We start from the raw sequence: 25,495 nt of genomic DNA on the forward strand, positions 1-25,495 counted from the left end.
GTTATCTGCAAAAGAGACTTGGATTGAAGACCATGCTAGTGATGCACAGTAGAAAACGGCAAGTGCAGAGATCTTACTTCCTCCTAGTACCAGCTCTTTGTCACATTATAACGAAGCTAAAAACAGTGACCGTTTCATTAGTTGTGACAGGAAGCTGGCTAAATCAGGAAACACTGTTGTGCGTTCTGGACTTATATCCACTCTCTTCAGCCACGAACCTTGCCTTACGTACATACTGTAGCATCTGTCCTACAGTGTGCCTTTGTGAGGGCTCCTTCTCGGCTATGAGCCAATAAAACCAGAAACTGAAAGAAACCAAGCAGACTTTTGAGTGGCAGAATCATAAAGGGTTAAACCAAGATTTTACAAAGTTATTTAGCCTCATTATTTTAATAAAGCATAAAATGTACTATTAATAGAATACAACTTAGTTATTTAAAACTTTATTTCATCTTAAGTTCAGCCTGTTCCTTTTTCTGCATGCTTGATAACAGACTATGTTAGTTGGTGATAATGTATAATAAATATACATATGCCGGTGATGCTTTTTTAACTGATGAGGGAGCATGATCAAAAAGTCTGAAAATATGTAAAGATGAGGCACTGGCAGCTGGGTGGTCACAGAGAGGAAAGTCTGGGTAAAAAGGCATCACCAGGATCCACACCAGAGGTGCTGAGGGCCTGGACCAGGGCAGCAACTGGAAGATGCGGCGGGATTGGAGAAGCTTGATTTAATCCCCAAAGGGATTCATTTTGAGGATCAAAAAAGAAGGGAGATTCTTAGTACAATCACAAGATTGGGGAGGCGTGAAAACGGATGTGTGAACCCATGAGGTCTGTATTTAGAAGGTCTTGGTGTTTGGATTTGGGAGGGGTAAGAAGGAAGGAGAAGACTTGGAGGATTCCAGTTTTCTGGCTATAGGTGACTGGATGGATGGATGTGTATGTCATTCATCCAGAAGGGGATAAAGGAGAAGGGTGTGTGCGTGTGTGTGGGGGGGCAATTTCAACAGAGAGTGGGTTTGGTATCTGTTATGATCGAATGGCCTGTGACAGTGAGTTGGAGATCTCAGCAGGAAAACAGACATACAGGTCTGAAGCAAGAAGTTTGGGCCGGTCATACTGATTTGGGAGTTGAAATCATAGTCATAAATATAGCTGTTCGTGGAGAAGGTACAGGGAGAACAAAGGACCAGGGGTGGAATGCTGTGAAGACAGGCAGGCTTGAAGATGAGAGAATGAGATTGAAGTTGCAGAGAGAAGCCAGTCTCTGAAGGTAAATTCTGGAAGATGCCAAAGGAAACAGAATTGGGAAGGAAGGATCGCCTGGGAAAGGGTTTGGCGTAAGGCATGTATAGACAGGATAGGTAAAAGCCATGATTTCTTGCTGACCAGAGGCCAATCTAAACTAAGTACATACGCACAGGCCAGAGTCTCCCGTTTCTTAGGCTGAGGACGCTACATTACTTTGGCTATGACAGGGATTTGCTGTTGAATTTGTTTTGCCCAGGAAACCGGAGGCCCATCGCTGTCTATCCATCAGACAGCCGTCACCGCTCACACACTTATCAATAGTTGTTCGTTCACTCTTTGAAAAGCTAGCTATTAGCACCTTAATGTGCCGAGCCCTGAGCTCCGTCCTTGGATATAAAAGTGGGTAAGATCACACTGATCTACACATACGATAAGTGGGGTAAAACTTTACACACCTTGTAACAACATCCATGTCCCGGTTCTGTTACTGTACCATAGTTACGTAAGCTGGAACCAGTAGGGGAAGGGTAGATATGGGTGACATTTCTGTACTATTTTTGCCAACTTCTTGTGAACTTATAATTATTTCAAAAGAAAGTTTTTAGAAAGCGAATAAGAAACAGCCCCTGACTTTAGAGCAATCACCCAGTAGTTCAGAGAGATCCAAAGATAGAAAAGCCGCGATAAGTTTATGCTGCGAGAAGGACCAAGGGGAAAGGGAGTGTCTCATCTCTCTGGGGTGGGCAGCTGGCGTCGATGGATGCCTTCTGAGCAAACTCTGATCTTCCAGGGGCTCAGAATATGAGAGCAATGGCTTATTTTGTTTTCTCTGTTGCTGTTTTTAAACTTTCATAGTCTCTCCCATGGGACCCAGTAACAGGAGAGAGAAGTGGGACCTCTCCAGGCTCACACAGTAGCAGCTTGGAAACCACAATTTAGGTTTTTCTGGTCCCAAAATGAAACCCCTGGACTTAAGGTAGATGCCCATGAGCCTGTTCGGTGTCCGCCTGGCTCTTCACCAGTTGCTTCTTCTGGTTGGTCTGAGCAGAGTGACTATGTTTTAAGGCTGGGGTGGGAGATCCAGGATGGGAAGGGCCTGCTGGGTCCCTCACGCCTTGGCGAGGTGCAGAAGTTAGCGCGGGTACCACGCCCAGTGCGACACTAGCGGCGCCTAGGTGCAGCTGCATTTGTCAGATACTCCGAAAAACAAATACACATCCTGAACAAAAAGAGTTTAAGGTCTTCGGATTTTCAGGGGAGAAGGAAGCAGTGGTGCTGGCCCCGGGAGGGCGGAGTTGTACGGGTGGGTGCAGAGCGGCGCGTCCTACCTCCGGGGCGATGTAGTCGGGGGTCCCGCAGAAGGTGTTCGTCCTGGCGTCCCCCAGCATGTTCTCCTTGCACATCCCAAAGTCCGCTATTTTGATGTGTCCATCTTTGTCTAACAGGATGTTATCAAGCTTCAGGTCCCTGAAAAACAAAGCAGATTCTCACTTGAATAACACGCGGTTTTGTTAACATGGACTTGCCCTGTGACGGGGGCTTGCACGTCCCATCACAGCCTGAAGGGCAATGAGTAGGTACTTTGCTGGTCCTCCTGTCTCCTCCAGGGTCACTGCTTCTCGTCCTTGGTGTTTCCTCCTTGACCAGCGTCTCTTGCCCAGGACTGGACGTACGGTACAGCCCCTCGTGGTCCAGGTTGGCTTTCTCTGGGCCTGGCTCTGACCGAGTTCTGTATCTTCTGTATCAATACCTGGCCCATCTCCAGAGCTCCCTCCATATTTCACTTATGAATGGCTGAGCAGGTGCTGAGATGGGGCCACATAAAGGTCATGCGTTATCTCTGCAAAGTAGCATCCCTCAGTGTTAAGAGGGGCCCTCAAGAAACAAAGCCTGGATGGAAAGGAATAAGCTGGTGATGAACTGTCGTGGGGGCTGGTGTTTGGTGATGTGTCTGGTGTAGGGTGGTATTCAGTACTACACAACACATACACCCATCCACTTCCATCCAAGGTAGGGGTGTAGATAAAACTGACTCTTCAAAGGAATGGCTGGTTGCTACTGATTCCCCTTTCTGACTTGCCAAGGAGTACAGCTAATATACCACGGACAACACACAGACCTGAGGCTCTTTATCCCAGTACCTTCCCTGGGGGTAACGGAAAAGGAAGAAAGGCCTAGAAATATACTCATTTTATGCCATTCTCTAAGTGTCTGTGTTTGTGGATAAATTATCCTGCACCTAATTCGAAGACCAATTAAGGAAAGCTGTTCCTAACCCAGATTCATTCTAGAATCAGAATCCATCTGCTACCAGAACACCATGTCAATGACTTCCTCTGTCCTTAGAGAACCAGTATCCTTGTAAGGCAGCCCACTTCATTTTTTAGGGATGTGTAAGTGGTGACACGATTTTAAAAACACGGGCCAAACTATGCCTCCCTGTGACTTTACCTGTTGGCCTGTTTACCACACGTGACCGCCTGGATATTTGGAAAGTGACACCAAGCTTTCTCTTGTCTTTCCTTGCCCAAGTTGAGGACCTTTCCTCCTCCACACAGCATGGGATTCAGACTCTGCAACATTCCGGCCCCTATCCTGCACATATCTCGAATTTGTCCATTTTCTTCTTCAAAGACGGTTCTCAGAATGAAACCGGTGTCTTCCGGGTACATGATCTCACAGGTGCAGATGACGGTGGCACCCTTAGCTTCTGGTCTAGTCCTCTTGCCTCTGAGCACTGTGGCTGCACTAGTTATTTTAGAAGTTCCATCACAACGATGCTTAATATGGAACTCACTGTAAACTATAACCTCCAGGTGTCCTTTTTTTTCCCCCCACACAAACTACCATTATACCATTTTCCTGTCATCCTGTACCTGTGAAACAGATTTTTTAAAAAGATAATCCAGGAATGACACTTGACATGAGTTTCTTTAAACTTTTATCGACTTTAGTCAGTGGCATTTTATGAATTCTAGTCGGTTATATAACATCCAGCTTTCTCTTCCTTTATCTGCCGTGAATTTCTGAGCTTTGTGAAAACTCCTTTAAGTCTAGGATATGTGGTGGGTGGTGGCAACCACTGCCTTCCTTAATGAGCTAAGACGACTTGGGAGAGAAGAGCTATTGCTGTTGCCTTGTTCTGCACCTCCTCTAAGAGAAGATGCTCAGAATCTCCTTCTCAAAGATTCTGCTCCCAAAGGGCCTGGCAAGTAGCTCTGTCTCCTCCGCCCCTGTTGATTGAGCCACAGGTGGAGGCCTGACTCAGTGGATCAGCTTTTCTTCTTGGGGAAAACTTGCTGAGGTTGCAACATGATGGCACTAGTCCGTCTCGGCTGGGTGTCTGATGCGTAGGGCTGCTGTGGCGCGCCCTCCATCATGCCCTTGGAGGGACAGAAAACCAGCCTGTAAAAGAAGAGACTGAAGTGGCTCGGCCAAGAGTAGAGACAGAGTCCCCATGAACCCGAAGAACAACCCAGCCAATGAGAGAGGAGCCACTTTGGTTCTGATGGGTCTGCATTCTTGGTTCTGCTTTCTCAGTGAGGCTTAGCTTCTGCTTAAGCAAAGGTTTCAGTGGTTGTATGCTTGTAATCCATACCCGTATCCTAAAGTCCCGTCACTATTTGTTTTATCTCCTTTGTTACACTCTAAGCTTCACGACGGTGGAAAGTGTATTGCTTGGTACTTGCTGTGCTGTGATGCTCTGGCGTGAGTGTAGCACGTGTTGCTATCATTCCATAACCATCTGAGGGAATTCATCACCAACCGGTGACCGTCTCACCACCAGCGAGTTATCAGCTACAATTAAGTCCCAAGTAATGGTTCCCTTTTGTTGCTTTCTCACCTTCTGTGAGTAAATTAGCCAGAGGACGTGAGCATGGGATGCAGTTCTGTTTTGGTGCAGAAATGCTGCTAGCAGGTGTTCCCCAGAGCTGACCTCTTGCATCTGGGCCAGCTTGCTGACCTCTGTCACTAACGCATCAACGATGGTTTCTGTCTGACCAGGTGCATGGATACCTCCAGGATACGTGAATGTGTGTCTCACATTCAGATCAGTTTCGGCTGTTTCTCCCATCCTAACTCGAATGCTGTCGCACTTTCATTATTAGGACTGAAGACTTCCAATACGTCTAAGTCTTCTCCGTAGGCAGCCCTTCTGCCTTGTTCCTTCATTTTAATTAAATCCACTTTCATTGTGACTTATGGATTATATTCCAGTAAGTCCAATTAAAGGTCATATTTAACTCCTTATGCTAAAACTGCAGGTCCATTTCCTAACCCACACTCTATGCAATGGTGATATCATTTTGAGTTTCTGCTATATGAAACATAATTGCATCATTCACAGCCACATATGTATGCTCCTAGAAATTTGGCTGAGGGATGGTTTTAGGGTCATCACTAGGGAGCCAGATATCCAGCTGCAGTGCTGTACATAGCTCAGAAGGATCATGAACATAATATCTAATACTGGAATTTCTTTCACATGCATTTTATCATTTGATTCTCACAATAGCCCTTTGATCTGGAATCACTATTTTTATTCGTATTTATCTAATGGAAAACAAAGGCTCTTAAAATTATACAATCTATCCCAGCAAATCCAGGCTTTACCCTCTTTTACATCCCCTTAAACCAAGCTCACCCGGTCTTTCGCATTGAACTGGTCTCGCTGAGATACCTAGTCTTCCGTGATTGCAAGGGTACATTTTAGTCAATTTTAAAAATGAATGTTCCCTAGGCCTCAAGCTAGGAAAGCTTCATGTTCGATTTTCAATCCACCCTCTAAAGTGGGCAGGGTGTCTACAGGGCTGGGAGAGAGGAGGTCATTGAAGCTTTGAGAGATCTAAGTCAGAAGGGGAAAGGTCTAGAAGGCCTGCCATGCAGAGCCAGATACCCTGAGGGGCAGGAAGGGGTGAAGGCAGAGGGAGATGAGCTGGAGAAGCCACAGGACCCAAAGGCCAGAGTGTTCACAGGTACCTCACAGGACACCAGGACCCAGAAAGGGCCTTCAGGGTCCAGGTCACCTGGCATGGCTCTTGGAAGCACCCGTCTGCCCAAAGGGCTGCACATCGGGGCATCAGGTACAACCGAGAATTCAGTGGAAGCCTTTCTGTCCATTGTGTTGTCAACATAAGCAAAGCTTCTCCATTTGGAAGAGGCAAAGTGGGAGCCAGAAGAAACAGCTTCCAAATCCAAGTTTTATTACTAAGTAGCTCAGCCAAGCCATGTCTCCTCTCTGATCCTTTAATGACTCATCCATAAAATGGGTACTGCCTGCCTTGCTTATCCCACAGAACTTGTGAGCATCCAATGAGATCATCCACATGAAAGCATTTGTAAGTAGTTTCAAATATAGGGGTTGGGTCCAGTGTCATCGATCAAAGATCATCTTAAGGTCCCTTTCAGTTCTAATATTTCTAAGACTTGAGACTCTAGATTCTGCTTCTTCTATGTTTGCGTATCTTCCAGCTCCTTGGTTTTACATTTGACCTAAGCCAGGGCTGAGGCATCTTTTAAGATGCCAGCACTTTTACGATTCCACCAGTAACGGTAGATGATTGATGTTGCCACCTGCTTCTCTACATCTCTTGGCCTCAATTCTTGCGACTGCCAACAACGGCCTTTCCAGAAAAGCTGGACACAATTTGTTTAATATTCCTCCACTCGACCTCCTTACTCCTATCTCTGTGCCTTTTCTGGAGTCACTTCTTCCATTTATAAAGCCTCTCCCCCTTTAAAAAAAAATCCTCTTTCTGATGGGAACTTTTTGTTGGCATACCCTCACCCATTTCTGATGATACCTTCGTTATTCTTCCCTTTGGCACTTACTTTTTTTTAAAAAAAAAATAAACTTATTTATTTATGTTTGGCTGCGTTGGGTCTTCATTGCTGCCTGTGAGTTTTCTCTAGCTGCGGTGAGCGGGGTCTATTCTTCGTTGTGGTGTGCGGGCTTCTCATTGTGGTGGCTTCTCTTGTTGCGGAGCATGGGCTCTAGGCGTGTTGGCTTCAGTAGTTGTGGCTCATGGGCTTCAGTAGTTGTGGCTCACGGGCTCTAGAGCGCAGGCTCAGTAGTTGTGGCACACAGGCTTAGTTGCTCCGTGGCATGTGGGATCTTCCCGGACCACGGCTCGAACCCGTGTCCCCTGCATTGGCAGGCGGATTCTTAACCACGGTGCCACCGGGGAAGTCCCGGCACTTACTTTTAATTAGAATCTCATTCATTTAGACTTTTTTTAGAGTATACTGTTTGTGTCTTTTCATGTACTTATATTTTACCTCCAAAAAAACCCAAAATAAAAATCCAAAAAGTGGCTTAATTATGGATCCAGAGGTTGGGACTTCTATAGCTTTTGCATCCACCACAATGCTTAACCAAGGCTGTGTGTTTAGTGGCTGGTCCATCTTCGTTACCAGTTGTAGTGGGTTTAGTGGGCTCCCCCCCGCAATAAAAAGATATTTATGTCCTAGTCCCTGGAATCTTGTGAGTGAGACCTTATTTGGAAAAAGGGTATTTGTAATCAAGTGAAGGATCTTGAAATTAGATCATCTTGGATTATCTGGGTGATCCCTAAATCCAATGTCAAGTGGACTTGTAAGAGACCTACAGGGAAGACACAGGGAGAAAAGAAGGCCCTGTGAAAACTGAGGCAGAAACTGGAGTGACCCCAAGCCCAGGAACACCTGGGGCCACCAAAAACTGGAGGGGTCAAGGAAGGATCCTCCCCTAGAACCTGCAGAGGGAGCGTGGCCCTGCTGACACCTTGATTTTGGACCTTGGGACTCCAGAGCTCTGAGGGAATAAATTCTATTGGCTTAAGCCATCAGGTTTATGCTCATTTCTTATGGCAACCCTTCAAAACTAATATGATGATCATAAGTGGTCAGAAAAAGGAAACTAATAGAATCCCCTTGTTAATTCAGTGGCCCAATGAAAAGTTTAGGCCAGTAAGGTTACAATGGGCAGTTGAATAATTTCTTAAGGCCGATCTCAGTGTCAGTGTACCTGCCGGATGACCTCCCCCAGTTTTAATTATTCCATGTCTTTCAAGGATCTCCTACAGCCTCAGTACACTGCTAAATAAACCCAGGATTCTTTCTTTGTGGTGCATAAGAAGCCTTAGAAAATATTTCTCATGGATGTAGGAAGAGCTCTAAAATGGGTACAATTTATGATATTAAAGACACTTATGGACCCTCATTGGTCTTTGTCCTGCGTGTCAATAATTTACAAGATGAAATAATAGAAACATCGTGATGTGGAGAAAGAGACTGTACTGGGGCATGTGGGGTTTGGTTGCATGAGGTCCCTTTCAGCCGTAAGATCTCTCTTTTCTCCAGTCTTCCTAACTTTTCCTCCCTCTTTCCTATCCATCCATCCCACACAATCTACTGAGTGTCTCAGTATAGGTATATCTTAGGGATATTGCAGGCATTACAGACATAAAGAGGAAAACAACCATGGAATCTGATCAGGGTTTTCAGTGTTCTGGTGAGAATTTCTCACTTTCCTGAAGATTAAAGAATGGTATAAAACAGATTTTTAATCTATTGTTTTGTAGATAGCCCCCACTCCCCCAGATACAAAAGTATATCCAAAGGATGCCAAAGAGAAGGCTTAAGAAAAATGAGTTCCTAAGTCTTTAGTTCTGGGCTCTAAATGGGGCAGCCCTCACTTGGCTGTACCCTCTGGAAACGGAGAGGTTTCCCTAAGTGAATTTTCAGCCTATTCTGTAAGCACCAAAGCCCAGTACTGGCCATCCCAGACGGAATGCTTCTGGACTGTATTATACACAGTTTGCCATCTTCAACAATCTGTGTGGAACATCACTTAGCCTGTACTGATGACTCCGGTCATTCCTGTGAGCATGTGCTGCAGAAAAGCACGTGATCCCACTGTCTCGGGGCCTTGAGGTTGTCCTGCATCTTCCCTTTATGTCGGTTCTCAGCTTCCCTTGTCACCAGGGGTCACTGTGTAGGCCTCCAGCTGCTCAGCCAGCATCCAGTCCAGCTCCTTCCTTCCTTTTTTATTTGTTTTCTTCACTATACACCCCCACCCCGCCCAATCTGCAGTGAGTCTGAAACGAGACAACTAGGCCTTTGAAGATCTGTATGCTAAGTGTCAACTGTGCTTTGAGAGAAGTAAGGAGAGGAAGTACATTAGCTTTCATCCAAGAAGGATGTGAAATGACAGTGTCCAATAGATTCTGGACAGACATCCACTCAAGAAAGAGGGCACACATGGCATCCTGGGCATGCAGACAAGGTGTAGGCTTGTAGGTTTTCGCAGGTGTGTTTGTTTAAGGAAGGCCTCCCCTTCTCCCTCACCCGAAAGGAGGACCATTTGCCTGTGCAAATACAGGCAAGAAGGAGAGATACAAAAGACAGAAGAAAGCAACAATAAGAGGCCAAAGAGAAAGTAACGGAAGGAAATGAGACAAAAGGTAGGAGAGAGGGAGAACAAAATGAGATCAGAGCCTTATTGCTTTTTTTTTTTTTTTTTTTTTTTTTTGCGCGGTACGCGGGCCTCTCACTGTTGGGGCCTCTCCCGTTGCGAAGCGCAGGCTCAGTGGCCATGGCTCACGGGCCCAGCCGCTCCGCGGCATGTGGCATCTTCCCGGACCGGGTCACGAACCCGCATCCCCCGCATCGGCAAGCGGACTCTCAACCACTGCGCCACCAGGGAAGCCCCCCTTATTGCTTTTGAGAGTGGAATTTCTTACTTGGTTGGTAAATCACCATCTGTGCTGTCACTCTGGGCAGGAAGCCTGGGTGTGGAACTTTCTGCCACAAAAGCACACTGACCACTTCACATCCCTCAAGCACAGTGATGAAATCACCTGGACCAGGAAATCCAGTTATCCCAGCACTTGTTTCCAAAGAGTAAAATTTACCTGTAGACTATTCCTTTGGAATGAAGGAACTGCAGACCGAGAATGATTTCGGCAGCATAGAACCTGAGGGAAGGAAAATCAAGGCTCAACATGAATGTTTACCAGGAAGAAAAATTCCCCTTTCTATATGTGAGTGTGCAGTGCTCTGCTAAATGTGCGCACGGAAGTTTGTTTAATCACGACAAAAGGAAGACATCATCCATTCTACACATCCAGCTTCAGCCCTGAGAGAATGAAATGGAGCTGGTATATTTAGCCCTACCCGCATCTAGGGCTTATTCTTATATTGTAAACTATAATGCTCAAGCTGTCATTTTAGAACATTCAAAAACACTAAATATAACAATAGGGAAATAATTTTCCCTTTTATTTTAAAATCTACTTGGATCCCTCAGACCTGTCTGCAGGTCATTCCACATAGCCTGAGAGGAGGAGAAACGCACACAGGCAGACCTCAGGGATCTCACGGCTTCGGTTCCAGACCACCACAGTACAGCGAGTCACACGAGTTTTTTTGGTTTCCCAGTGCATATAAAATTATGTTGACACTACAGTGTCGCCTATGAAGCACGCAATAGTATTATGTCTACAAAAAAGCATACATATCTTAATTAAATACTTGTGAACTACACTTCAGTTAAAAAAAAATATGGCTAAAAGATGCTAACCATCATCTGGCAACGCAGAGCTGCCACAAACCTTCCTTTATTAAAAAAACCAAGTATCTGCAAAGCACGATAAAGTGAGGTGCAATCAAACGAGATACACCTGTATTAGAAGCTGGGAGGTGATACCTTGCTTTCCACCTTCAAAAATGACAGACTCAAAGGACGTGAGTTTACAGGAGGATTAAAGTTAGAGATAAGGGAGAACTTCCCGAAAGTGAGGTCTGCTGGATCTTGGAGAACGCAGAAACCCCTTCCTGGAAGGCAGTGAGGACAGATAGATAGCACGTGTCTGCGATGGCTTTCATGCCTTACACACCTGGAAGGGACCCCGAGAATCCTTTCTAGCAGAAAAATACCCGATGATTTCTGGGCTGCAGGAATCTCATAAAATTATCTCCGGGCACTTGGCCGATGGTTCCTGGAAGCAACGAGATCGGTGGCGTACTACCCACTGGATTCGACAAAACAGCCACTTCAGCCGGGGTTTCTGTAGGAGCTCATGGAAAAGTCTCCCTCTCAACGCATCTCGACCTGAACCCCTCCGAGTGTTCATTAGGGGTGAGTGAGATTACTGAGCGTACAGCAAGCAAGGCTAGTGAGCACCCACCCTTTTCAGTGGAGCCAGGGGCACAGTTTTCTTGTGTTTGACCGTCTCAGTGGTTTGATGACTCAGGAAAGAGGGCCTGAGGGAGGAAGGGTGCGGGGCTTCTGTGGGACTCAGCTGCAGTCCCACCTAATAAACCCACCCTGCTCGATTTCGCCAGCGCCTGGAGTGGCTTGATGCCAAAGAAGGAGAACGTATTCTTGAGAGAGAGCAAATGTCTCTTCCTGTTTCCTAATTCTCCTGCCCCCAGAGCTGGCTGACTGATGCCTTCACACTGAGCTTCCCTTGAGAGGCCTCCATGAAGCCCCACCCAGTGACCGCCTTGCCCCTCTGGGCTCCGTTTGACTTCCATTCAAGGGGCAAATACTGCTTCTGGGTTCGGATGATTTAGAAGCCTGATGAAGTGGGGTGGCTCCTTAAGAAACTAAGTAGTTGATCTCGCGGCAGAGAAATGAAATAAAAGCGACTTGAATTTAAGCTTTGCAAGCTGGGAAAACAGTTGCCTCATTGGATGTGTTCCTGGGGTCACCTCGCCCTGGGGTTTAGGCCCACTGAGTGAGAAACAGGAAAAGTGCCACGTGGGGAAAAGCATGGTGCGGGCACAGTGGACCCCAGTCCCTGACAAGACCAGTGGGAACCCCCCAACCCTACAAGGGCTCTTACGTGGCTCTGCAAAGATCGAACTTGTGGCAGCTCTGGATGTGGTACATTAAGTCTCCTCCGTTGAGATACTCCATCACAAAAAAGAGGTTTTCCTGCAGAAAGACACAACCATCCCAACTGTGAGCTTCTTTAAAATAAGAAAACAAGGATTACTTTTTAAATGGATTTCATTATTTCAGAGGAACCAATTCTGTCTTGAAGTCCCTTATAAAAAGGCTGGCAAGACGATTTAGCGGATCTGTATAGCATTTCTGAACCCCAAGAAACCTGGGGAATCCGGGAGGAGTATGTGGGATGTCTGCTAGGATGCCTGGAGGCTAGCACGCAGCAGATGGGGCACAGCACGAGGGAGGGTGCACCCGGACTTGACCACCCGACGGTGGGATGGTCTTGGGCACTTAACGGGTGCTGGCTGTATACCTACTGAAATTGACAGTGTGTAGGATGGTAAAGAGTACAAACAGGGGGCTCTGACTACAGGGGCAGGGCTTGAAAGCGTTCACTCGTTCAACACTCAGTAAGTAGTTCTGAATGTATTCTTCGGGCATGGCCAGAGCGAGAGTGGGGGTGTTCACGCGTGCCTCGTCCATCCAAGATGGAGACAGCCCTGCCTTCAGGGAGCTCACAGTCAAGTCTGGGCTTACTTCCCCCCAGTCCTGACCTCACCTGTTGCAAGTCACGGCTTATAAGCTGTGCTGCTCCTAACAGGACGCCATGCATGTTGTTATAGCCGCTGCCCCTGGATGGCAGCTGTCAAAAGCAAGGCTGAGTGGTCTTCGGACCGTGGTCGAAGTATCAGAGGTGGCTGATTCCAGGGAGCCTGAGCTCCTCCATGGTGTGAGACAAGAGTTCCTCAATATGTATATTTGTGACCCTTGGAGCACTCTGATTTTGAGAGTCCTCGTGAACCACAGAATTAGTAATTGCTCAGCTGGCGTGGAGACAGTTGGGACAGACGGGACTCAAGGCAACTGTTAGGATAGTGGGCTTTGCCCTTACTCAGACCCGGGTTCAGATTTCCTCTATTTGTGACCTTGAAGTTACTTAACCTCTCCTAAGCCTCATATTTTTCATCTGCAAAATGGAAGAAGTAATATTCCTACTTCATAGGGGCGTCGTGAGTGGTAAATGAGATGACCTATGTAAAAGCTAGCTCAGCGTTGGCACTCAGCCTGCACTTCAGAACTGGTAGCTGTTGTCATAGTAAACAATTTAAAAGCCAGTCATAAAAACAAATCACAAGAACTAAACAAATGGAGAGAGATTCCACGTTCATAAATAGGAAGACAGTATTGCCGAGATGTCAGTGCTTCCGAACTTGACCTACAGTTTCTCTACAACCCCAGTCAAAATCCCAGTGAGTTACCTGGTGGGTATCGACAAAACTGACTCTAAAGGTTACATGGAGGAGAGGCAGAAGATCCAGGATAGCCAACAACATGTTGAAGAAGAACAAAACTGGAGGACTGACCTTACCCGACTTCAAGACTTAATAAAACTACAGTAATCAAGATGGTGGTATCGGTGAAAGACCAGACCAACAGATCAATGGAACAGAAAAACCTAGAAACAGACCCATGTAAATATAGTCAACTGATCGCTGACAAAGGAGAAAACGCAATACAATGGAGCAAAGACGGTCTCTTCAAGAAATGGTTCTGATCATCACTGTATATTATCGTATCTCTACATTTCTTAATTTTCATTTGCACAACGTCAGAAAAACAAACACCCAGCAGATACTTCTCAGAGAAAGGAACCGCACAGTCCTGTGGATCTTGAAAGAAGGAGGAAAACAGGGAGTTAGATCTCCTCCAACAAGTTAAATCTCCTCCAGCGCTATCTTTCTGTTCCAGTCAGAGCTGGGAGAAAATGCAAAGCAGGCAAAGCGAGGGGAATGTGGGCTTGTGACACGTGTTATTCCAGCAAAGACCCTCTTCTTAATGCCGGTGATACATTAACTGATGCAAATGATTCTTCTGGGTGGAGTGACAGTTGAAGTTGTGATGCTGGTGGGGGGTGGGTAGGGTGGGGATGGGATGGTCCAAAACTGCCCTGGACTTAGGATTTGTCAACAGCTCCTGGCACAGCATCTGCAGAGAGGAAATTCTTATCTCTGTGTGTCTCTAACTAGCTGTGTGATCAGGTAAATCATACCATCCCTGGGCCTCAGTCTCAACCTCTGAAAAATGAGAAGTATTGGTGAGACCGAATTCCTCTTTACTAGCCTAAAGATGCCCTGATTTTCACCTTAATTTCTCTTCCTTTTTCTTGGGGGAAAACATGAAATTCACAAACTTAGGTCTTGTCATGTCCTCAATAACCAATGTAGTGCTTCCCAGATGATAAAACACATGTTAAGAAGGTGTTACGCTGCAAAATTCTTAAGAGAAATCTTTGTTCACAGACAGTGTGTATTCTAAGTAAACGGAAAGGGATAGAGATGAGCCTTCTCTCTGAGTCTTCTTCCACGGAGGTCAGCATTATGGCTGGGTTCGTTATGACCTATCATGATGCCCCAAAGAAGTTCACGAAATAGAGGTCAGAGGGCTTCCTCCCGTTTCATTAGTCTCCTGATTATGCTAACAGAGTTTGGCTAGTTGGGGGCAAATACCTCTGTGGGTCACGGTCCTGAATTCTTTACCGTCTAAATTAATCCCGCCATGTACCGAGGGCTGGAAAGCAGAATGGGTTAGGACAGAATGGGTTAGCGCTGTGTTGTAGACCAGAGTGTCAGGTGAATCACTTTTTGATTGGTCTTTGTATTGTTTCTGAATTGTGTGTTTCTTGCTCTAAGAAAGATCTCGAGCACCCCTGCTCAGAGAGGAGTATGTATTATTTCTGATTTCGGAAAAGAGTCCAAACAAAGGATTAAAACTCAATAACCTCTAGGATTTACCCTCCCAGTCCAAGCACTTGGTGAGTTTTTCACTTGGGCGGCAAAATCATGGCATTTTGTCAAGTAGCTCCATGAAAAGTGAATTTTAGAAGAGGAAGGTTGCCTTACTCAGGGTGTTCCCTCCTGCAGGGAAACGGCTGAGGTTCTTTTTAATGAAACAATAAGACACTGAGCTTATTTCCATCCTGTCCGTGAAGTCAGTTTTACTTGGGGTTTGACAGTACAGTGATGACAGCCACTGGAAGAAGTGATTCATTGAATAATGCTGAGGAACCTCTCGCTAACAAGCAAGCATTTGATACACCATTCAACAATACTGATTTATCTCTCAGCTCTCCAGTTTGCAAATATACCTATGGCATACATGCCGTTCTGTATGTCAGATTCATAAAAACAAGAGAGTCGGAGTTAGTTATTGCTTTGTTGTGACTTTCTGGTAACCGAAGGATATAATCAATGCTGATATTCTGGAGATAGATGGGTATTCAAAGCTCTGTGGCTCTTTTTTTTTTTTTTCCTTTAAAAAAGGTATTTATTCTTGCAAAGTCATTTAAATATATATACCGAGTACTTTCAAAACTTGAAAATAGCAAAGGATTCTGTGTGTTTGTGTACAAAGTACTGTATTTTCCAAAGCGTCTACAAATATCTTTCATCACTTGGCTGATAGAATGGTATATTTTCTTCTCCTATGTACTTACAAAAATATGACAGACCACTTTAGGGGGCCTCTAACATCTAAACTGCTTTGTATTCATTTTCTTTGTAAAATCTCGATATCAAATTTAGCCATGAAAGCGATTTATACTGGTAAAAAGGAGGAAGCAGGTAAAAGCTATATACAGAAATACAAATACTTAGTTTGCCAATCTAAGAGCTGGAAAAAAAATCATCTTTCAGATGACAGATATGTACTAATCTCAGTGGTTTTCAAGGCCAGATCCTTTAAATCATTATGGTCTAAATTCAACCAAGATGTCCTGAGTCTGGACTAGTGTCAGACTGGAGGTGAGTCTCCTTCAGATTGACGACTACCTCCAAGGAGGTTTACATCTTTACTTCTACTTATTGTCCCCCGCCAAGCAAAGGTTTAGTTTGGAATTGCAAACTGTGAGAGCTGCATTCTTGACATCCACAGCTCTGTGGTGGGGATGCATTACAGGGGCTTCCTGTGTAGAGGAAGAGCACAGAGCTGGGGTCCAGGCTGCCCAAGCCAGGAGCTTACAGAACCAGCCAGGGCCCCACGTGGGGACGGAGCTTGCACCCGGATGGCACACCTGCAGGGCACCTGGACACGGGCTCACCCAGACCCCCTGCTGCTACATGCACACAGCCTGCGGTCAGTGTGGTCACTGACACTCAATGTCTTAGGTATGCTTGTCATTTAGAAGGCTGGAGCCACTCCAAATCTGGAGTACTTGATCTATTCCTTCCTTGTTTAGTGAGCTATAAGCTAAAACACCCTAGAAAACAGGTTTATTTTCTTTTTCATAAAGAATAAGCCATCAGACTTGAGGACACGGGGAGGGGGAAGGGTAAGCTGGGACGAAGTGAGAGAGTGGCATGGACATATATTTACTACCAAGTGTAGAATAGATAGCTAGTGGGAAGCAGCCGCATAGCGCAGGGAGATCAGCTCGGTGCTTTGTGACCACCTAGTGGGTGGGATAGGGAGGGTGGGAGGGAGACGCAAGAGGGAGGAGATATGGGGATATATGTATGCATATAGCTGGTTCACTTTGTTATACAGCAGAAACTAAAAGCCATCAAAAACCAAAAAACGAACAGATAATCACATGTATACTTTTGATATCTAAGCGTTGCACGTGTATGTGTGTGAAGGAAGGAGGGAGGAAAGGCTCTCTTCAGACCAGCAAACTCATTCATTACGGCCTGTTTATATTTCTGCTGTAAGTCTAATTAGTAAAACTCACTGCCTTTGATAGATTCATTAGTACCTGTCAGAAATAATGTGCCTGAGTTTCTAGAGGTTTGTACCTGCACCGGGAACTTGGACTCAGTTGGTATTTTCTGGTTTAACTGTCCCACGGGGTCATCTTGCATTAACTAGCAAATTATTTTCTTCCATAACGGAAGTACAAACAGTGATCCATTTCACAAATTTTAAAATTGTTTTCCCTGATACGATTGGGTCTCTACTAAGGGGCAGTAGAGCAGTTAGGCTGATGGACTTTGCTACCAAACTGCCCAAGGGTGAATCCTGGCTCCCTTTCCTGACAGCTGGTTGACCTGTGGTGCCTTTGACCCCTGTAGGGGCCACCTCGATTTCCTTGTCTGTAAAATGGGGATAATAGTCTCTACTTCAGAAGGTTGCTATGAAGATTAAATGAGCTAAAATATGCAATGTGCCTAGAACATGGACTGGCACATAGTAAATGCTTTATAAACATCAGCTGTTATTATATTTATGACCACAGTTATCGTATACAATATACACACAATGCATGTTGAGAAATATATATTCCCAAACACAGAGGGGTCCCTGTAACAGGACTAGGTTTTAACATAAAAGGCAAGTTTTAAGGAATACGGTTTTGATGTGAAAATGACCCTACTCTGCTAAAGATGTTAAAGTTACTAAATTATCACTATGACAAAGAGAAAAAAGATACACAAAGAAAGATGAAATACTCAAAAGTCCTACCTCTGGGTGCCTTGAATGATATAACTAGAAACGACTCTTTTCTTCTTATAATGCTTTTGTGTATTTTCCAATTTTTAAAGTATGTTTTGGTGTAATTACTTTTATAATTAGGGAAAATGTTAAAGAATTTTCCTTAAGGATTTATAAGTGAGTGAGTTTTCTATCGCTGGATGTTTGTATGGTGTAGATTCTCAACATTTGCCATGGGGGTTTGCTATCTGGCATGGAAATGTCGATTCAGTGTCTGATGTAAAGTAAGATGCTATCCTTTTTAGTTCACCGAAATTGAAACTGGCAGGCTTAAGTATTATGAAGCAAGCATGACCAGGTACAGGGGAGTAGAGTCATGTGATAAAATACTTTCAAAATCACTTTTAATCACCATAATACAAACAGAATAATTCTTTTTAAAAAGAATAACAAAAATCTAAAAACGGAAGCATCATTGAAGTAAAATTTTACGTTTACAATATGAAAGATGATTAATACAGGATTAAAGTGATAGATTTAACAAAATCAGTGGTGTGATTCTTACAGGGCTGTGTTTGCATATATGAATGTCCTAGAGAAATTAAAAGCCCTAGGGCTGTCAAAATATATCAGTATTTAAAACATGAGATCCTTCTTTAGAAGGACATTTTGTGAATGGATATTCTGGTAAAGGGGAAATGTAGAGGACTCAGTTATTCTAATATGATGTAGCTTCTACCCTGATTTCTCCTTAGTATATGATTACATTTGCTTTTAATAAGAGAATGAAAATAAAGAACATGGAAAATTATTTAGTAACGATGACTATTCAGTGTAGCTAGTCAAGTACTGAACTAGTAAGGGAACTGTTGCCAAATGTGCATACATTATTGGATAAGTGAGAACTTTGTAGCGTTAAAGATGCTATAATTTTATCAAACCTATAACAATTAATTTTGAAAATACATGGAGAACTTAGTAAATATCATGCACATGAGGTCAGGAATATAGATTCCCTCTCCAGAAAAAATAAGAAACGGAGGAAAAGAATAATTATAGTCATTTTTTTCAGGTTTTTCCCCCAAGGCTAGTAAATTAATAAATTTTATGCGAGAAGATTTGCATGTCTGAGGAAATAAAATTAGAATACCAATATTTATTAAAAATATCCAAGTATACCAGTATCCTTTTCAGAGTATCGTATGTTAAGCATATGTAATAAATGCTGTAACATCCAAGATGACAGTTATTGATATAACAATATGGAAACCGGAGAGTACACGTCAACTCAACTTCGGGGTATATCCTATTTTAGCCAGTGGAAAGTGCGGGAAGGTGTGCCCTGAAGAATGAAGGGGAGCTGGTCCAGATCTAAAATTAAAGGAAATAATCCACATCAAGTACTTAGCCCTGTGCCTGACATAGAGTAAGAACTCCATACGTAGTAACCTTTATTATGTGTATTATTATTTTGTTAGAACAAGTTAAATATGTTCTGTATTCCAGTATGTTCTCTCTCTATATATATCTTGAGAAATATACCTTCATAACGACCAAGAAGGTATGTGATGAATTCAGAATTCTTCCAAATCTTGTACTAGTGAAGTTGCTGAACGGGGAAAGCATCCTACCCGCTCCAGCCCCTAGCCTCCACAACAGGGAAATGCACACGTTTTGAGCTATTGGGGCATGGAATTCTGGGGTTCCTAGAGATGGGATGAGGGATGAGGGGCCATGGTCCCTTGCTCCATGGGGGAGATGCTTGGTTCTAAGGTTGAGGACATGCAGTAGATAACTGTCCAATTAAATGAGTTGGATTTGGTGTCTAGGTACCTTGAAATCTCAGCTTTACTAAGTTTTGGATTGACAGTATGATCTAGAAAAGAGACTAGATTGTGATCAGCTAGGCTGATCATGATTGGATCTCAGTTTCCTTAGCTGCAGAATGAGAGTATCTGATGTGATAACCTCTACAACCCCTTCCTGCTCTTAAAAATTTCATATAGTCTGTCATTACAATAGAAAAAAAACAAAGAGTATAACAAATCAGATTAGTAGCTATAAGCAACCAAGATGTCTCTCAATAGGTGAGGGATAAATTATAGTATATCCAGACAGTGGAATACTATTCAGTAATAAAAAACCGAACTATTAAGCCATGAAAAGACATGGAGGAATCCCAAATGCATGTTGCTTAGTGAAAGAAGCCAACGAGAAGGCTATATATACTGTGTGGTTTTTAACTATATGACACGGAAAAGGCCAAACTATAGAGACAGAAAAAAATCAGTGGTTGCCACGAGCTGGGGGGTAGGGGGTGGGAGGGACGAATAGGTAGAGCACAGAGGATTTTCAGGAGAGTGAAACTGTTCTGTATGATGCTGTAATGGTGGATGCATGTCAGACACTTGTCAAAACCCATAGCATGTTCAATACAAAACCCCTAATATAAACTGTGGACTTTAGGTAATAATAATATATAAATATGACGCATCAGTTATAACAAACACACTAGACTAAAGCAAGATGTTAATGGGGATTCCCTGGTGGTCCAGCGGTTAGGACTCCGTGCTCTCACTGCCGAGGGCCAGGGTTCAATCCCTGGTCTGGGAACTAGGCTCCCACAAGCCGCACTGCGCGGCCAAAAATAAAGTGTTTAAAATAGGGGAATGTGCGAGGTGTGGAGAGAGGAAGGGGATGCACGAGCAGTCTCTGTTCTTTCCACTCAGTTTTTCTGTGAACCTAAATCTGCTCTAAAAAATAGTCTATTAAAAAAAAAAACAAAAAAACGCTAGTAGCTATAGACTAGCTAATGCATTAAAATACAAATGTACAAGAAGAAAAAACCTTCTTTAGAGTCTTCCTCATGTGGAGTTCATAAAAAATTAATAAAAGAATGGCTGAAGAAGATGGAGACTCTTACGTTCTACTAAATTCTAATGTTTATTCACCCTATCAAGGTAGAAATTACACAAAGAAGGTAGCACTGCAGCTTCTATTTAAAATCTGAAAAATATGACGTCTAAAAACATCTTTATTTTGGCTGATGGTGTCCACTTAAAGTATTTGTAACTGCTCTTCTAGAAATTTTTTTTTCATAGTTTCTTGGAGAATGAGTTTATTTCTTTTAACCTATTAAACACGTAGGATTTAAGAGCTCATTCACATTCTGGAATAAATACAAATCATTATAAAATGGTGGTAGAGGTTACACAGTAAGTTTTATTTCAACTTATTTGTGTTGAAGATTGTTTTCACTTTGCCAGTTTTCCGTCCCTGGGAAATTTTCATCACGTACTTGGTCTCCAAACTCTGGCTCTTAGATGGTCACTCGCAATTTGTGCTTCTGTGTGTTACTCAGCCTTTACTGGAGCCCCTACTGCTGACATGTCAAGCCCTTTCTTCTGTCTCCGTGGTCCCGTTCCTGTCCCTCTCATTTCCAGCCTGGAGACGCTTCCTACTTTACTTATTGCGGTGATCACCACCACGGTGAGCCCACCTGGATTTCCTCCTCTTCTCAGTCTCTCTCCCCCGCCTCTCCCTCACACGTCCTCTCTCAGAAGTGACCCCTCTCCTTGTGTTTGCTGTATCCTAACCCCTTCCTCTTCCAGAATCTTCCATCACAAATTCCTCCCTTTCTGGAGCATTCTCTATTACTCATAACCCTTGAACCCTGTGATCATAACAAGCCTCCACCTTCGGAAACACACTTTCTGAAAGACTGCCGTGTAACCACCACGTTCATCCACCCGCCAGCTACCCCCCTGTCACCTGACACATGTCCTCAGCCTCCCAGTGGGATGCTTCCTTCTGTTCCCCCTAAATGACAGTCAACAGGTGGGCTCCTCACCAGCCTGACCCCATGGGCCCCTCCTTCCTGACATCCTTCTCTCTCCTGGCTTCCAGTGACCCTACTCCCCTGGTCCCCCCACCTCCCTGAGGGATCTGCGCTGTCACTTTCCCTCTTCTCCCCCCACCCTCCTTACGAGGGGGCTGTGCTTTGGTTTGGTCCTTGAACCACTTCCGTGGGTTTATCCCAACTCTCACGTATTCCCACAGTGTCAACTACTGCCTGTTTGCAGAGTCCTGCATTTATCCTTTCCTTGAGGTGTGTGCCGTGTCCCCTCCAACGCACGTGGTCTTTGGTTGAATAGGGGGATGCACCTCCAGGTGCCCTGTTGTAAGAACGCTGGGAATGACACGTATTAGGCTGCCGTTTGCTATCGATCGTGTATTTTCTCTAAGACTGTCAGCTGAGAAAAGGACACATAAGTGACCCGAGTTTTAATGTGGAGAGATGAGAGGTAGATAAGAATGATTTTGAGGTCAAGGTAGAGAGTCCATAGGCTGCTAGGGGCACAAGATCAAGGGGACTTGGGTCGAGGGGGAGATAATGGACTTGAAGGCACAGAGGGGTGGAAGAGTGGACACCAAGGGTTGGACGTCCTCTCCTCTCGGCCAGCCTTTCTGGAACCTGAGGGTGCTGGCAGACGTGCCCCAGTCAGCCAATGTAATTTACCAGAAGACCATTTCTTTTTATTTTTCTTCCCCTACAGCTCCCTACCCCAAGAACATTGTCTAGAATGCTGTGGGATTTTTTTAAAAAGAGAGAAAACATGCTTCTTGATATCAAGGGAAAATACTATTTAAATGGAGAAACCAAATAAATGCATCTGAAAGCGGTCACAGGAAGGGGCAAACCACAGGAACGAAGCCACCTTTCTAGGTCTCGGCAGCTGAGAAGCCTGAGGAGGTGAAAGATAATGGTCACTAAGTAGGATCTGGTGAATCTGAAAGATATTTAGTGGGGAGATCCTCTTTGACCCTTCAAAGGAGGGCGAGTAGCTTCTCAGACAAGAGGGGTTACTTTCCAGGACACCCTTGAAGGAGATGCAAAATGTCCGTGTTTCGAGGGAAGCTGGTGTTCTGCGGCTTTGGGAGAACAGCTGATGGAGGAAGAGACAAACAGGGTGGGCACACGAGCCTTGAAGAAACAAATCACATAAAGGTGAGAAAATATCTGTGCGCTTAAAAGCAGGTGTGCAGAAAGGGCACGGCATCTCAGACGCAGCAGGCAACACGTGCAGTCACAGGACTCCTGCATGTGTGTTCACTGATTGCCTATTATCACCAGGGTCTTGTGAGGGGTGTGTGTGTAAGGCAAGCTTTTTGAGTACAACAGGAATTTACCATGCGTCTACTGTAAATGGACTCTTTTTGGTACGTTTACTGTGAATCTGACATCTGCTGAATCATACTTTAGTTGCACAGAAAGGACATCTGAAGCACATCAAAGTGATGTGCCATTTCTGAAATAACGATTTTCAAGCAATCTTCGTATCAGAAAACTGCCATAGTCCTGTAAAGAGAAGAGACACTTCTCCGTTGCTTACAAATGGGGACAACACAAAAAGTTAATTCTTGTCTTAGTTCATGGATAAGTGTTTTTGAGGATGTGCGTTTTCTTTTCCTTGTTAAAATTGTGATAGTTGCTAGCGCTCCTAACTCAGCTGGACGGTTTGTGGATTAAAGTGTTTTTTGAAAGCTTCAGACGAGGTAGTTTCTCAATAAAATGCTTGACCTGGCGATCTCAGATGGATTTTACCTTCAAACTATGGGGATTCCAGAATGACACACTTTAAAAAAAACTGCCAAGCTGAAGTCATTTTTCTTCTACTTCAAAGAATAACTTGCAGTTCACATGGCACTTTCTCCATGAAGGAGTCAAACTTCTCCGCAAATGCTATTTTCTTTTTTAAACGTTATCCCTTTGGAGGCTAAAAGGGGACGAGCAAGGTTCCAAAGTCACGTGTAAGCGTCAGGCGTCAACTCCTGCTCTGAAATCACGAGCAGAGGAGTGACCGTGGTGAGGCCACCCTGCAAGTGAAGCCTCGTGTGTTCTATAAAGGGAAAGGGAAACTCAGTTTTCTTTTTCATAAAAGAGACGTTGCACAGTAATGCTGACAAAGAAGGGTCACCTGGTTCAGACAGGGCGTGTGGAAGTCGTGGGCAGTGGTGTAAATACACGAATTAACGCTAGCATCCTCACTCCTGACGTTCGGGAGCCTGCAAAGCCTTTGGGCCTTCGCTCACATTCAGCCTGGGGGGAGAGGCCCGGAGATGTGCTCATATGATCTAAAACGTCTTGTAGGTGTGAAATTGTAAGGCTACTGAAACTACCTGAACATAGATGGGCCTTTCAGGATTCAAAGGAGACACACATGAATGCAGACCACAGTCCACTTTTCATTTCTAAGGAAAAATTAGTTCCCTAAAAAAAACCCCAAAGAAGTGTTAGATGTATCTTTTCCTTTTTTTTTTTTTTTTTAAGAGATGATAATAGTCCCCAAATGGAGTCACTTGTGTTAAGCCCACATTGCCAAACTGAGACTTAATACCTAACCTATTTGCAGTTCCAACCTTCCCCAGCGATGTAATCTTAAGCGGTCAGTCTGGATCTTTCTGGTGTGAGGCAGGTAATGCCCCTGCTAGAACCCCTTCTTCCCTAAGGGAAAGTGGTCTTGCCTGAAACAGTCTGCTCTTTCCTTGTCCCTCCCCCATTTCTGCCGATGAAGTCTTCATTTCATGCAACTCCTCAGAGCTCCCTGTTAGTTGCTAGATGGGATGCTGCCCAATTCGTTAGTCACTGAATAAAGCCAATTAGAATTCTAAATTTACTCAGTTCAATTTTGTGTCTTAACAGATTTAGTGATGGTGACGGGATCCGAAGGAAACATCTGAGGACAACACGAGACACAGGAAAGAACACTTCGAGTGCATCATCCTTCCCGCCGCTGCAAGGGCCGTGAGTAAGTTCCCCTCGGTTTTGAGCTCTGCTCTTTGCGTCGGGCCCCTGATCTAATTTAATTGGCTATCCAGTCCCCCATTTGATTGGAACCACTAGTTCCATGCTGGGAGCTGCTGGTGGTTTAGTCTGCGGTTCCCCATCTGTTTGGAATCCTCCTCCAGATTCCATGCTGGGAGCTGCTGGTGGCAGCTGTGGTTCCCCATTCTTTGGGGTTTGCTGGTTCAGTCCTTCGTGCAGTCCCCGGTTCCATGTTGGGAACTGTTGGTGTGTAAGGTCTTTGCCTTGGCCGGGCTGCAGTGACATCTCTTGGTTACTGCTGATGTGTTAAGGTGCATGTTTGTTTGTCTTGTGTAGATAAAGGCTATTGTTGATGGGAATTTCAGAATCAAGAAAAGCCACAAAATTGGTGGGCATGGATCAAGCATTTAAACTGTCAGAGACTCTTGTGTTAGGACAAGTCGGTCATGGAATGAATTAGAGTGACACTAGGTCAGCTGCCAACCTCACAATTTCCATGCAGTGAGGCACACTATAAAACACCGCACAACCTCCAACCCCGTGGCATATCCCTCTTAGTTATTGACCTGGCTCTGAGAGACCCAAAGGCTTAGCCCGAAAAAATGAGACCTTTAAATTCTAAAGAGTTAAGTGGGCCACGTGCTTGTTTTATATCTAAGAACTATAATTCCAGAAGCTGCAGATATCTACAAAAATGGCAAAAATCTTACTAAAAATAACTCAGGATTGTTGTCTGGGGTTCTGAGAACTTAGCTTGGTAACTGTCACGATGGGGACTCCAAAATACGGCTGGACAGAAACGTGGTTGAACTACCTTGGCGGCTAAGGGTCCTACCAAACGCTGCTGGCCCTTGGAGAGATTGCAACGGTCATTATGAGGAAAGTTCCAATTAGCTGAGATCATCTGAGAAGTGCCCTTGAAAGTAAGGGCTCCCAAATCAAACAAACAGAATGGGGATACTTATTTTAACTGGCACGCAGAAGCCTTCAAAAGGCTTCAAGATGCCAGAATAGCTTCACGGAAAAATTTGCTACAAAAGGCTAATGAAAAC

General features: G+C 44.5%; 1 protein-coding gene across 2 annotated transcripts in view; it reads right to left on the minus strand.

The window, feature by feature from the left end:
• The window catches only part of PRKCQ (protein kinase C theta), a 102,144-nt gene that overhangs the window by 21,365 nt on the left and 55,284 nt on the right, over positions 1-25,495 (minus strand). For both annotated transcript variants that reach the window (XM_065900388.1, XM_065900379.1), the window contains exons 12-14: positions 12,084-12,175; positions 10,149-10,211; positions 2,583-2,721 (exon numbers count right to left, since the gene is read on the minus strand). In XM_065900388.1, the coding sequence (XP_065756460.1) occupies positions 2,583-2,721; positions 10,149-10,211; positions 12,084-12,175 (294 nt within the window). The remainder of the gene's footprint in view (positions 1-2,582; positions 2,722-10,148; positions 10,212-12,083; positions 12,176-25,495) is intronic.

This window comes from Phocoena phocoena, chromosome 2, assembly GCF_963924675.1.
Source record: "Phocoena phocoena chromosome 2, mPhoPho1.1, whole genome shotgun sequence".
Lineage (NCBI taxonomy): Eukaryota > Metazoa > Chordata > Mammalia > Artiodactyla > Phocoenidae > Phocoena > Phocoena phocoena.